The 13,452-nt window shown below is 39.6% G+C and overlaps 1 protein-coding gene across 2 annotated transcripts in view; it reads right to left on the bottom strand.

The window, feature by feature from the left end:
• Positions 1-13,452, bottom strand: part of CORIN (corin, serine peptidase) — a 242,760-nt gene that overhangs the window by 41,387 nt on the left and 187,921 nt on the right. Inside the window, exons 14-16 of one of the 2 annotated variants that reach the window (XM_003816014.6) lie at positions 8,242-8,355; positions 6,307-6,417; positions 5,084-5,213 (exon numbers count right to left, since the gene is read on the bottom strand). In XM_003816014.6, the coding sequence (XP_003816062.5) occupies positions 5,084-5,213; positions 6,307-6,417; positions 8,242-8,355 (355 nt within the window). Of the gene's footprint in view, positions 1-5,083; positions 5,214-5,725; positions 6,418-8,241; positions 8,356-13,452 lie in introns of those variants that run through there. The other variant, XM_063603826.1, reaches the window with a different exon arrangement.

Here is a 13,452-nt window from a genome sequence, read left to right as displayed (position 1 = left end):
CAGTAAATTGGTACCAGTAGAGTGGGGTGCTGCTGTAGATACCCAAAAGTGTGGGAGCAACTTTGGAAGTGGGTAACAGGCAGAATTTGGAAAAGTTTGGAGGGCTGAGAAGAAGACAGGAAAATGTAGGAAAGTTTGGAACTCCCTAGAAACTAGTTGAATTGCTTTGATCAAAATGCTGATAGCGATATGGACAATAAAGTCCATGCTGAGGTGGTCTTAGATGGAAATGAGGAACTTGTTGGGAACCAGAGCAAAGGTGACTCTTGTTATGTTTTACCAAAGAGAGTGGTGGTATTTTGCCCCTGCCCTAGAGATTTGTGGAACTTTGAACTTGACAGATGATTTAGGATATCTGGTAGAAGACATTTCTAAGCAGCAAAGCATTCAAGAGGTGACTTGGGTGCTGTTAAAGGCATTCATTTTCATAAGGGAAGTAGAGCATAAAAGTTAGGAAAATTTGCAGCCTGACAATGCAATAGAAAAGAAAATACCATTTTCTGAGGAGAAATTCAAGCTGGCTGCAGAAGTAACGAGGAGCAGAATGTTAATCCCCAAGACAATGGGGAAATGTCTCCAGGACATGTCAGAGGTCTTCATGGCAGCCCCTCCCATCACAGGCCCAGAGGCCTAGGAGGAAAAAGTGGTTTCATGGGTTGGGACCAGGGTCCTTGTGCTGTGTGCAGCCTAGGGACTTGGTGCCCTGTGTCCCAGCCGTGACAGCTATGACTAAAAGGGGCCAAGGTACAGCTCAGGCTGTTGCTTCAGAGGGTGGAGGCCCCAGGCATTGGCAGCTTCCACATGGTGTTGAGCCTGTGAGTGCACAGAAGTCAAGAAATGGGATTTGGGAACCTCTGCCTAGATTTCAGAGGATGTGTGGAAATGCCTGGATGCCTAGGCAGAAGTTTGCTGCAGGGGTGGGGCCCTCATGGAGAACCTCTGCTAGGCAGTGTGGAAGGGAAATGTGGGGTCAGAGACCCCCACAAAGAATCCCTACTAGGGCATTGCCTAGTGGAGCTGTGAGAAGAGGGCCACCATCCTCAAGACCCCAGAATGGTAGATCCACTGATAGCTTGCACCATATGCCTGGAAAAGCCGCAGACACTCTATGCCAGCTCATGAAAGCAGCTAGGAGGGAGGCTGTACCCTGCAAAGCCACAGGGGCAGAGCTGCCCAAGACCCATGGGAACCCACTTTTTGCATCAGTGTGACCCAGATGCAAGACATGGAGTCAAAGGAGATCATTTTGGAGTTTTAAGATTTGACTGCCCTGCTGGATTTCAGACTTGCATGGGGCCTGTAGCCCCTTTGTTTTGGCCAATTTCTCCCCTTTGGAATGGCTGTATTTACCCAATGCCTGTACCCCCATTGTATCTAGGAAACTAATTTGCTTTTGATTTTACAGGCTTATAAGATGGAAGGGACTTGACTTGTCTTAGATGAGACGTTGGACTGTGGACTCTTGAGGTAATGCTGAAATGAGTTAAGACTTTGGGGGACTACTGGGAAGGAATGATTGGTTTTGAAATGTGAGGACATGAGATTTGGGAGGGGCCAGGGGCAGAATGATATGGTTTGGCTGTGTCTCCCATATCTCATCTTGAATTGTAACTCCCATAATTCCCACATATCATGGGAGGAAACCAATGGGATGTGATTCAATTATGGGGGCAAGTCTTTCCTGTACTGTCTTCATGATAGTGAATAAGTTTCACAAGATCATATGGTTTTAAAAATGGGAGTTTCCCCACACAAGCTCTCTCTTTTTTGTGTGCCACCATACACGTGAGATGTGACTTGCTCCTCCTTGCCTTCCACCATGATTGTGGGTCCTCCCCAGCTCTGTGGAACTGTAAGTCCATTAAACCTCTTTTTCTTCCCAGTCTCGGGTATGTCTTTATTAGCAGCATAAAAATGGACTAATACAGCTGCCATGAGAATTTAGGGGCTTGATTTATGCATTCTTCTAATCAGAGAGCCATAATACTTCCAATCTGGGCTGAACTCTTGAGATAGCAACAGATGAAAGCAAAAAGTTTTCAAATTCAACAAAGAACTCTAAATCTTCTCATCTAGACAAGCACTGAGTTGAGAGCCTAGCATTTGAGCAGTAACACATGAAAGGCATAATTTGGGTCTAAAACATCCTAAGTGCAGGTGTTTTAAATCAACTGCCTCTATCATGAAAGCATTTCAGTAGAATCCCTGCAACACATGAAATTTGGGAGACCTACATTCTTGATAAATTCCCTCCAAAATATACCCCCTGAAGTAGAAGAATGATCCACTTGGAATTAGGGTATGCTGGTTCCGGACCCTACATACACTACAATGCCGTTCTCTATAAATGTTTACTGAATGAACTGATGAATGAATGAGTGATACAACAAATTTATACTATCAAGATAAGATTAAAGTTTTATGTTTTTCTTGTATAATTTTAATAGAAATGCCATGTTCTATGCAATAAGTCTACACCATTCTCTGACGGCAAAATATCTGGACTTTTTTCTAACTTTGTGTTCTTGGCTGTTTACCTACATGTCTTCCCCACTCCATTATATACTCTGATGATGTTATTCACTTTTGCATCCTCGACCCAATGCCTAGTCCAGTACAAGGCCCATAAGCAGATACTCAAAAATAAAAAGGGAAGGGGAATGCTGAATGGAATTAGTTGGGAGTTGCTTTTTAAACTTCAAGTTTTTGATGCAGAATATGTCTGAATGTACAAAGGCAGGCTGGCATAAACTGCACTCCAGACGCTAAGAAGGAACACCATTCCCACTTCCCTCCTTGTGCAGCATAGGCCAATCATGGCCAGACAAACCCTTCTAGCAAGGGCTTTGATCTGGAGGAAATGACTCAAAGGTGCAGGGTGACTTAGAGTTTATTTGAGGTATCGGTGGCAGAATTATGAATTTGCAGCACAGCAGCTGGTCTCGAGAGACAGTGGTCACATGGCAGCTGCCTGAGCCTGTTCCCTCAGCAAGAAGATAGCCTCATCTTGACCATTACCATCATTCCTGGATAGCCTGGCTCTCCAGATTTCTGTCAATTCATGAGCCACTCAAGTCAACTAAAGAGTAAACTTCAAGGCAACTAAAAAGTTCAAAAACTACTAGTACTCATTTCTTTGGAGGACTTATCACCACTTACCCATTTTTCCCATTAAATCAGTCAAATAATGGATATGGTTTTCCAACCACACCTCTATCTCAGATTTTCCTAGTCCTTCTGTGAAATAAAATAATCTAAAATAAAAAGTATCTGTATGTCTATTTGAATTTTATATATCTAAAGTTATCTAAAATACTGAAGTTTCATTTTCCAGCTATGTTGAGAAAATGGAGCAAATGGAGTACATAAGTTTTTTAAAATCCACTGTTCACACAATAGCCAAAGGTTGGAATAATCCAAATGTCTGAATGGATAAACAAAATGTATATCCATTTAATGGCATATTATTCAGTCACAAGCAGGAAAGAAGTACTGGTACATGCTACAAGACAGATGATTGAAAACGTGCTAAGTAAAAGAAACCAGATGAAAAGGCCTCATGTTGTATATTTCCATTTATATTGAAATATCCAGAATAGGTCAATTTATAGAGGCAGAAAGCAGATTAGTTGTTACCTGGTCCAGTGGGTACGAGAAAATGGAGAGTAACTGCCTAGTGAGTACATAGTTTCCTTTTGGGATAATAAAAGTGTTCTAAAACAAATAGTGATGATGGTTGCACAACACTGTGAATAAAGTAAATGCCACTGAATTATACACTTTAAAGTGGTTAAATGGTGAATTTTATGGATGTGTATTTTAACACAATAAAAATCCCAATATGCAAATATTTAGAAGAAACATAAAGAAGCATATTTAAAAACAGGAACCTTTCTATTTACAATAGAACAGCTATGTTCAGGGTGGCTTGTCAAAAGGACTTTCTGGTTGTAAAATCTTTGCAGTTTCAACCTTATACCGATAAGGTTTTATCGAGAAGAAAAATAAAAATAACCATATTCAAAAGATTTTTCATTTATCTCTGAACACAATCATAACCTATTTCATTTAGACACAATAAGGAAGTTGTGAGAATGAAGTCTAATTTAATAGATCTTGGCAAATATAATTTTTCCACTCTCACAAAGTTTAAAGTTCCTTTATTATAGATGAGCATTAGTTATTCAATTCCTAAAGATGTTGGTCTTTACATGGGAGAAATGGACTCAAGATGTTGGGAGCTACATATTAGTAATTCTTTAAACTAGGATAACAAAAATGTGCTGCTGGTTGCTATCCCATAACTGAATGACTCATTATTGTAAAATTGTTTCAAGTTTGTTCGATGGATCTTAGGAAATGGCATTTACTCAATTTTTATTTAGTCTAGAATTTTAGAACTCCTTTGTCTTCAATTTCTCTAATTTCTACATTTCCTCCAAATCTCAAATACATTAATGGTAAAAGAAATACTTACACATTCTAAGACCCTGAAAATTATTGCTTTCCACCCCAATGGAATTGAAAAAGAAAAACCTCACAAAATAGCAAGTATCTAACTTTCAAAGGATCCATTTCAGTATATCTGTATCAAAGCCAGAGTGAATCTTTTCATTCTACTAAAAAGCAAATATACTGAACTATTTCTTGATTTACATTTACTGCCTTACTTAGAGTAAACAGAAATGCCAGCAACTTCAGCTTATTTAAAAATGTGTGTTGCTTAAGAAGAAATTTTCAATAACCTCTTGGGGGGAAATTACAAGATATTTTCATCCAGATTCCTCAAAGGAAATGATCATAATGCTTTTATAAATAATGAAAGCATTTCATTGCAGAAGTACTTAAAATACAATTACTTCATTTACTTTTAGAGGCTTCATCAAAGTACATTTCCAGCACACACTCTTCAGGGCAGGTGCCTATAATTAAATATGGTCCTCTCACCTGATTCATTTCCCGGGTTTTGACGGACTCTTTGTTTGAGAGCACAAACTCTGTGTGCATCCTAAGGAAGATATTACTGCCAAGTTCCACGAAGCCTTCTGAGAAATTCATCAGTGCTACAAACTACTGACCTTACCCTAAACCCATCTGCTTGCAGGCCAGCTGACTCAACATCTCCTGCCAGCCATCTGCACACACATGGTGTTCTGTGGCAGCTCTGTGAACCATCAGAAAGGAAGAGGAGTTCACATTTATAGAGAGGGTCACTAGGGAAAGAAAAGACAAAGGAAACCCTAATTAAAAACATTTCTTCCCATGAAAGCACATAACTTTACATGCCTCTGCTTCATTGGCATACATTAATTTTCATTTATTTTAGTTAATCATTTGGTGTGTACCTACCCTGTGCAAATCACTGCCTTCAGTGTGCTAGAGGGCTAAAAAAATGAATTAGAAATGTTCTCTACCCTCAAAGAACCGTAGACTCTAATGAAAGAGACAGGCAGTTCTTAACTTTTCTTAATGAGTTAGAAGACAGCCAGAGCCAGGCCTCATCCCATGAGTTAACCAGGATTTGCATAATTACAAGAAGTGAGTTGTAAATCTATTTCTATCATTTCCTTCAAGAAAGTATACGAGAATGCAAGTGCGTGAGAGGGATGCAAATTTAGGATTAATTTGGTATATGTGTTAATTCCTATTATATAAAGGAGAATCCTCTGTACTTAACCAGCCTCAGAGCACTTAGGAAACACTGCACAATTGATCACAACACACATGAGAATCATGATTTGGCTGGATGATGCAAAGGACTGAGAAAGAGTTGAGTGAATGGAAGGAGTGATGAGTGTGGGATGAGGAAATTAATCAAACTCAAGATCACAAACTGCAACACTGGAGGTGCTGGTAGGAGATGTCTTTAATTCCTGTCTGTGTAAGGAGCTAGATAGTTAGAAGTCTTGAACCTGAAGAGTGTAGGGAAGGCAGAGGGGCCACTTGACTATTCTATTCTAGCAGGTAGAGGTGACAAAAGAAGGGCAGACTATCATTAAATTTATTGAAGTTGGGTTTTAATGAAGAGTTTTTAAATCCTCTCCCAGCAATTATATGACTACAACATTTTCAACCCAAACGTTTTTCCATACAATATAGATATTTCAAATAGAGAAGTAGCTTCGTGGGGAAATTTTCTGTGAGTTGGAAATAACACACATAGATCAGCACTATCAGCTTTTATAACAGTAAAACAAAATAGATGAACTTGGTCAGTAAAATCCAGGAAGTAATTTAGGATCCATTCAGCTTCAGTGGCTGACAGGCATGAGAGAGTACAACAGATGGCAGAAACAAGTAGCTCACCACAGTCCCATTCATCTGAACTATCTGAGCAGTCGGCTTCACCATCACACCACAGGTCATGTGACACACACGCATGGTTTGCACATTCCAGCTCATCATCTTGGCAAAATGCTGGCATGGGGAACAAAAAGTGAGAAGGAAAACATTTTAGAAATAAATGCGATTATCACTAACATGCATATCTTCATGTGCCAGCAGGAGCATGGAAAGAAGAAAATATGTGATCACTGAGGCTTCCAAACGGGCATAAAAACAGAATAACAGAATTTGTAAAATATTATTTAATAGACATCAATACATACAAAGAGCATTTAAACAGAATTACTATGTTCAAGTGACTCAATGTTCTGGTTCTAACAATCAGACTGAATAAACAGTACTCACAGCAGCAGAAATACCAAAGATCAGAGAATGGGCTTAAAATCTGCATGAGCAGAGCATGAGGGATGAACAGACTGAAGCCGCCTTAGAAAGAAAACAATCTCTGTCCACAGAGATGCATAATACATTTTTTTTTCCATCTCTATTATTAAATGACTCTCTGAGTCATACATAGTTCTCTTTTGGGTTTTAAAAATTATAGTAAATCTCCTTGATTGCCTACTTAACAACCATTTCCTTTCTCCCTCCTTTCTTTAAGGGAGCCCGATTCTGTTCAGGCCCCTACACCAGCCATCCCCACTTCCAAAGGAAGATCCTGATTAGTTTAAGCTGGGCATGGCATTTTTCTGTCTACAGTTTTTTTGTTTGTTTGTTTCTGAATACAATTAGTAGTCCAGGAGTAAACATGTGCTCCGATATCAGGGCCTTGACCTACGGTTGTGTGATTGTGCTTCACAGGACAGCTCCTGCCCAAACTCTGCTGCTGTGCCATGTGCCCTAGCCTGGGATAGGAACAACCTGGAGAAAACAGCACCTTTTTTTTGATTGGTTCTCCCTGAGTGGTGCTTCTTTTTGCAGTTCAGCTGTTTGTAGGAAGTGTCTTTTCTAACTACACAAAGACTCCTGACGGCTAGCTGTGACTCCGCCCAACGTTGACCTGAGCGAATCCCTTAATGATATCTTGGAGATATGAACACAGTTCTTCCTCCTTCCAGCTGGACATGATCAAGGAAGCATGGTGCCCCAGATGCCCTTGGTAATGTCATATTTTCACCATTGTGGGAGCCAGCCTGAGTTGAAGCTGAACTGAAAAAATCACAGACAAAGTGCTAAACTGCCGCATACAGCCTCAAGAGTCCACCTACTTGACTCTATATGATAATATAAAACATGTGATATGTATATGATAATAAAAGATAAATGTCTTCATTATTTGTCATTTTGATTTGGGCTTTTCTGTTATTTGTAGGTAAAACATCTTAAGAGACATAATTATTTTCTCGCTCTAAAAGCAATGGCCATTCACTTAGAAAATGTAGAAAAGATAGAAAAGCACAAAAATTTAATAATTATACCACCCAAAGACTATAACTGTAAACTTTTAAATATGACTTTCTGATCTTTTTCTATGTGTGGATATACGTACTTTCAAAACTCAGGACAATAGTGCACATAATACTGAATATTCTGTTTTACTCAACTAATGACATATAATGAATCCAAGAGAAATTTTTCTTCTCTAATTTAATTTTAATATTTGTATATTATTTTCTTTTATGGTTGTAGTTTATGTTCCCTATTATTGAATATTTGGAGGTATTTTGATTTTCTCATATTATAAATAATGCCAGAAGAATATTATAGTGTATATATTTTACACATATTTAGTTGGCTTCTTAGAATATGTCTTTACAAGTGGAGTTTGATCAAAAGATGTGAAAATACTAAAAGATTTGTATGCATATTTACACACTTTTAGCTTATATTCAAAATGAGACTTAACTGGTGTTTAAAATAAAAATGCTCTGTTGACAAATTCGCATAAGCACTTACAGCAGTTTTTCTCGTCCATGTAATCAGGGCAGTCTGGGAACCCATCGCAGATCACTGTGTGCTTCAAACATTGTTTATTGGATGGACATTCCCAAAGATCTCTCTCTTTACAACCTAGAGACAGAAGAAAAGGTTATTTGCAATAGACGTGGAATTGAAAATAATGATAAATTCAATCAATGTAGAAAAATTACGCTATAAAGGCATGATGTTGGCAGGGCGCAGTGGCTCATGCCTGTAATCCCAGCACTTTGGGAGGCTGAGCCGGGCGGATCACAAGGAATCACTTGAACCCGGGAGGCGGAGGTTGCAGTGAGCCAAGATCACACCACTGCACTACAGTCTGGGCAACAGAGCGAGACTTTGTCTCAAAAAAAAAAAAAAAGGCATAATGTCTTTTTTCTTAAAAAGTTTTGACCTCTGCATACCATGAATAATATAATTTTGAAAGTAGAAATAACCAATAATATTCATATTGTGATATAAATTGTACAGCTCTCCTAACAGAAGATCAAAGGTGACATATGGGGCCAGGCACGGTGACTCACGCCTGTAATCCCAGCACTTTGGGAGGCTGAGGTGGGCAGATCACTTGAGCTCAGGAGTTGGAGACCAGCCTGGCCAAGATGGTGAAACCCCATCTCTACTAAAAAATACAAAAAACAGCAAGGTAGTGCGTGCCTGTAATCCCAGCTACTTGGGAGGCTAAGGCAGGAGAATCATTTGAACTCAGGAGGTGGAGGTTGCAGTAAGCCGAGATTGCACAACTGCACTCCAGCCTGGGTGACAGAACAAGACTCTGCCTTTTAAAACCATATAATTAATAACTGAATCAGGATTAGAACCCTAGTCACTTTTCTCACGTATTTTCTATTCTTTTCTTTTTTGAGACCAAGTCTCACTCTGTCGCCCAGGCTGGAATGAAGTGGCACGTTCTTGGCTCACTGCAACCTCCACCTGTCTCAAAAAAAAAAAAAAAAGTGACATAGGGGACATGGAGAAAAAATTTAAAAGCATACATTAACATTCATCTTTAACTGTTCCCTTTTCTTTCTGAGTGAAATTGCTGTCAATGCATAAGACTTATCTATAAAATAATGTTATGCTTTTAAGCAAATATGCCAAAGTCTAGTGATCTAAATGCATATCACCTTAAAATGTAATTTCATTCTACAAATCAGGAGGCCATCTGTTTTTTTAGCAAAAGAGGCTCCTTCTATGCCAAACAAAACTAGTTTAAGAGCCAGGTGCAAAAGCTATTACTTTATGGTAGTCAGAGATCTAAAGTTGGAAACTTCATCAATTAATAAGAGAAATGAATATAATTTGTACAACATTAATGTAATAACTTGAACTGTAATTTGCCTATGAAATAGCAAGCACTTGTGATGTATTTAATAAATGCCATTGATGATTCATGTGCAGTGCATTTCATATGCCTGCTAAAGTTTGACAAGAGTCTAATGTGTTTATGTCATTCCGGTCAGATCCCTGGCCCCGGCCAGGCCGTGAAGTACATGAAGGAAGAGACTACATGGCAAAAAAAATTTGAGTACCTTCCACCCCCTTGGCTAGAACAATGGCTAGCATGTAGCAGGCCCTCAACATGTGTGTGTTTTAAGTAGAACTTCATTTCATGTAAGGAACAAAATGTCTCTGGCTCTCAGGAAAATATAATTTATTTTAAGGTCAGTGAAATGCAAAGCAGTGATCAAATAAGAAGTTTCTTAAACAATGTTATTGTTCATCTAACCTACTACAAATAAGTCGAATAAATTATGTAGATGATTGACTCAGGTTTCCTGGAATCCATTATGAGAAAAAAAATTGGTTTTCAAACTTTTCATTAAAAACAATTATAAAAATAAGTGACCCAAAATGCTTACTATAAGCTAAAATTAGATTTAGTGTGTTTCATCATCCAAAGATATAGGAAATAAATAGTGAGAGTCTTTCACTGGCTGATAATCCGGGGGGGTCTTAGGCCCAGGGACATCCATTCCAAGAACTCACAGGGACATTATTTAGAGTTTTCAGCTAGTAGAGGATCCAGACAGCATCTGAAAAGTTCTGACAATAAGAGTCTCTTGAGATTTGAGAAAGAGCCTGAAGTCTGTCCTCTGTGACCCAGCTCCTGCCAAATGGTACAGTCTGCTCATTCTACCAGAGAGCAAAAGACATCAAGAAAGAGGGCTCAACACTCCATGCATGGTGCCGACCCTTCTCCAGGGCTGCTCCTCTGCTCACAAAACATACCACTTGCTAATAGAGAATGAAATAAAATAGCACGAGTTTTTCCTGATGATTCCCAAGGCACATTCTTCTTAAGACTACAAGGAAGAACTTCGACATTTGGAATGAGATGATGAAATACCACAGAAATAGATCATCTGGGACAGAAGGCCGCCTAAAGTGCATCCTCACAAATAATAATAATAATGATGATGATAATGAGATATCATGTATTATCCACTATGTATCCACATTCTAGATATTAGCTTTAATTCTTAAAATAACACTATAATGTCAGTATTATGCTCACCATTTTATAAGTGAGGAAACTAACATTTAGAGAAATTGAATCCCTCCACATCACAGCTCTACGGAGAAAGATCTGGATGGGATCCAGGTACAAGACATCAATTGCAGTCCTTTGTAAGATGCGAACATGAAGTATGCGTAAGGGGTAGGAGCAGTGGAAGCACAGCTTTAGAGTCAGACAACTGGATTTGAATCCTAGTTCCAAATCTCACTAGCTGTGTGAGCTTGGGTAAGTTACTTAACTTCTCCAAACTTTGGTTTCCATACATCTAAAATACAAATAATAATGCCTGCTTCATAGGGTTGCTATAAACATTAAAGGAATACTCCATAAGCATTCACTTTTCACCTCTCCATGTCTTCTCTTTTCTCATAAAAGTTTGCATAGCATAATACCTCCTTTGTGGAGTTACAGTGAGCACAAAAGAAGTAGGATAAAAAGAGAGATATATTAGTTACATGGGAGATAGTATTATTTTGAGAAGAAACCACTTTCTTTGTAAAGTGACATTTTGGTGCAATTATGTTTTAAATGTATATTCTAACAGGAAAAGGATATGATTTCATCAAAAATTAAAAACAGGCATGGATGGGATGGGCTGTTTAATGCAGCTGTAGGTTATGAAACCAAATAATTGTTGATGTCAGAATAATAACCTCTCCAGCACAGAGACAATAGCAACAACCAATAATTGAGGATACAGTGTTCCAAAAAAGTGACCAACTCATCCCAGTTTGCCAGGGATTTAATTGATTTGAGCACAAAGTGTCCCTTGTTCCAAAAGATCCCCATCAGTCCCAGGCAGATCTGGTTGACTGGTCACACTAAGTGTGCTAAGCATTCATCTGGGTTTTTTGCTTACTCTATCTCTCATTTTCACAAAAACTCTGTGAAACAGGCTGCCCTGACAGAGGCAGTACCCCCCCACCCCCAAATGGAATACCTTGTTTCTCTATAAAAACAGTTGTCATTACAAATAAAGTCAGCAAATCACCTTAAAGCAGATGCTTTTTGTTCTGTAAGAATCTCTTAGCTATGCAACTATAGAGTAAGTAGGTCCACTCATCCTCTTGAGTTGAGCTGCATGAAATTTTTAAATTCTCACCCTTTGAAGTGGAGCCGCTCACAAGGAGGAAGGAGACAAGGTAATACTGCATTATTGAGCTGACAAAGGCTGGAACAGTCTGGATCCAGCCATCCTGGACCAGTGTCTGCCCCAGGAAGTGGCTGTGGATGTGACCTATAAGGAGCTGTAGCAGCCAGAGTACAGGCCTAACAGGTGTGAAGAGCCTTCTACAGCATGCAGGATCCTGGACAACAAAGCCCCTTCCCTCAAAGCACGGCTGCAAAGGGCTCTGCCTCTGTACCTGCTATAGCAGCTGGAACAGAGGACCTGCTTCCCACTGTGGTCTAGGCCTGATTATCAGGGCAGCCATACAAGCACAGGCCATCCAGCCACCATCCAGCTGGAAAGTCGCAGCAGCCTACCCAATTCCTGAGTCACTTCCCACTTTTAGCAGTGCCATTTTTATGGCATGCTCTTCACATATGGGTGGCCCAGTCTCCCGTGAAAGAGGCAGGATGAAGGAATGGATGGGACTTTAAACTGCATGGCTCTAATCCTAAAAAGAGAGAACATCCAACCCAAAACCAACACTGTCTCCAGGAAAAGACACCATCCATCTACCTGAGTTTACTATGTGAGCCAGAGACCTCCCCCAGCCCATGCTTTAGCCTGACAGACCAGCCCACTCTCTTTTGCCATAAACAGCTGTCAGAAACAAGACTATGCTAGACAGGACTCCTTCCCTCAAGGGAGATGGCTGGGGCAGCCTTTGAAAGGAATCGCCTCCTGATTTTCCACCACCACAGCAGGTGAGTTCCCAGTTATTAGCTTCTGAGGATGAACAGGGCATGTTATAAGCATTCCAAGCTGTGAGAGATAATGTGGGTGTTCTCTGCATCTTACCCAGAGAAGTAAACTGACTGGCCAAACGTCACACAGCCTCTAAGGCTAAGTAAGGATGTAAATTCAAGTCTAAGTCTACGCAGGACACTCTGCCATTCCAGTCTGCCTTCCCAAGACACCACAGAAGACGATGAAACAGTTAACCAAGTATTTAAAGGGAAGGAGAAAATTTCCCCCTTAACATGGAAAATTAAACCCTACTGAGTGATGAGAAATCAATCCTGAAAATTCCTCCTGAAAGCACATTTGTGGATATGCCAAAGCTATGGACATAATGACTCTCACTCTTCTGCTAGCTACAGAGCAAAGAGTGGTCTCCTCCCCAAACAAAGAGACACAAAAGCATGGAGACTGGTAGTATTTGGAGTGTTAAGAAAGCCAGTTAAGCCCTTCTGTGAGATAACTCATAGAAATGCTATCCAAGAATCCAAAAAGAAAACATGCCTTTTGGAAACTCTTTGAAATCAAGCTGTAAAACCCGTAAATATCAGAGTCAGATCTTCTAATACAACCTAAGGGGATTCTGACTTGAAGAAATGGCTCAGGTTATATTTAAAGGTTTTATTTTATTTAAGATCAAGAGGAGACCAAAGATAGGTGAAGAACTGATTTTTGGTCATCTGAAGATAAACAGAAAGTCACTTAATGACACTCAGACATTTGCATTGCTGTCAATCTTTTCTCCATATGATGTATACCA

This window comes from Pan paniscus, chromosome 3 (assembly GCF_029289425.2).
Source record: "Pan paniscus chromosome 3, NHGRI_mPanPan1-v2.0_pri, whole genome shotgun sequence".
NCBI classification, from domain to species: Eukaryota; Metazoa; Chordata; class Mammalia; order Primates; family Hominidae; genus Pan; species Pan paniscus.
The sequence above is the reverse complement of the archived record's forward strand: the minus strand, read 5'-3'. Positions and strand labels throughout refer to the sequence as shown.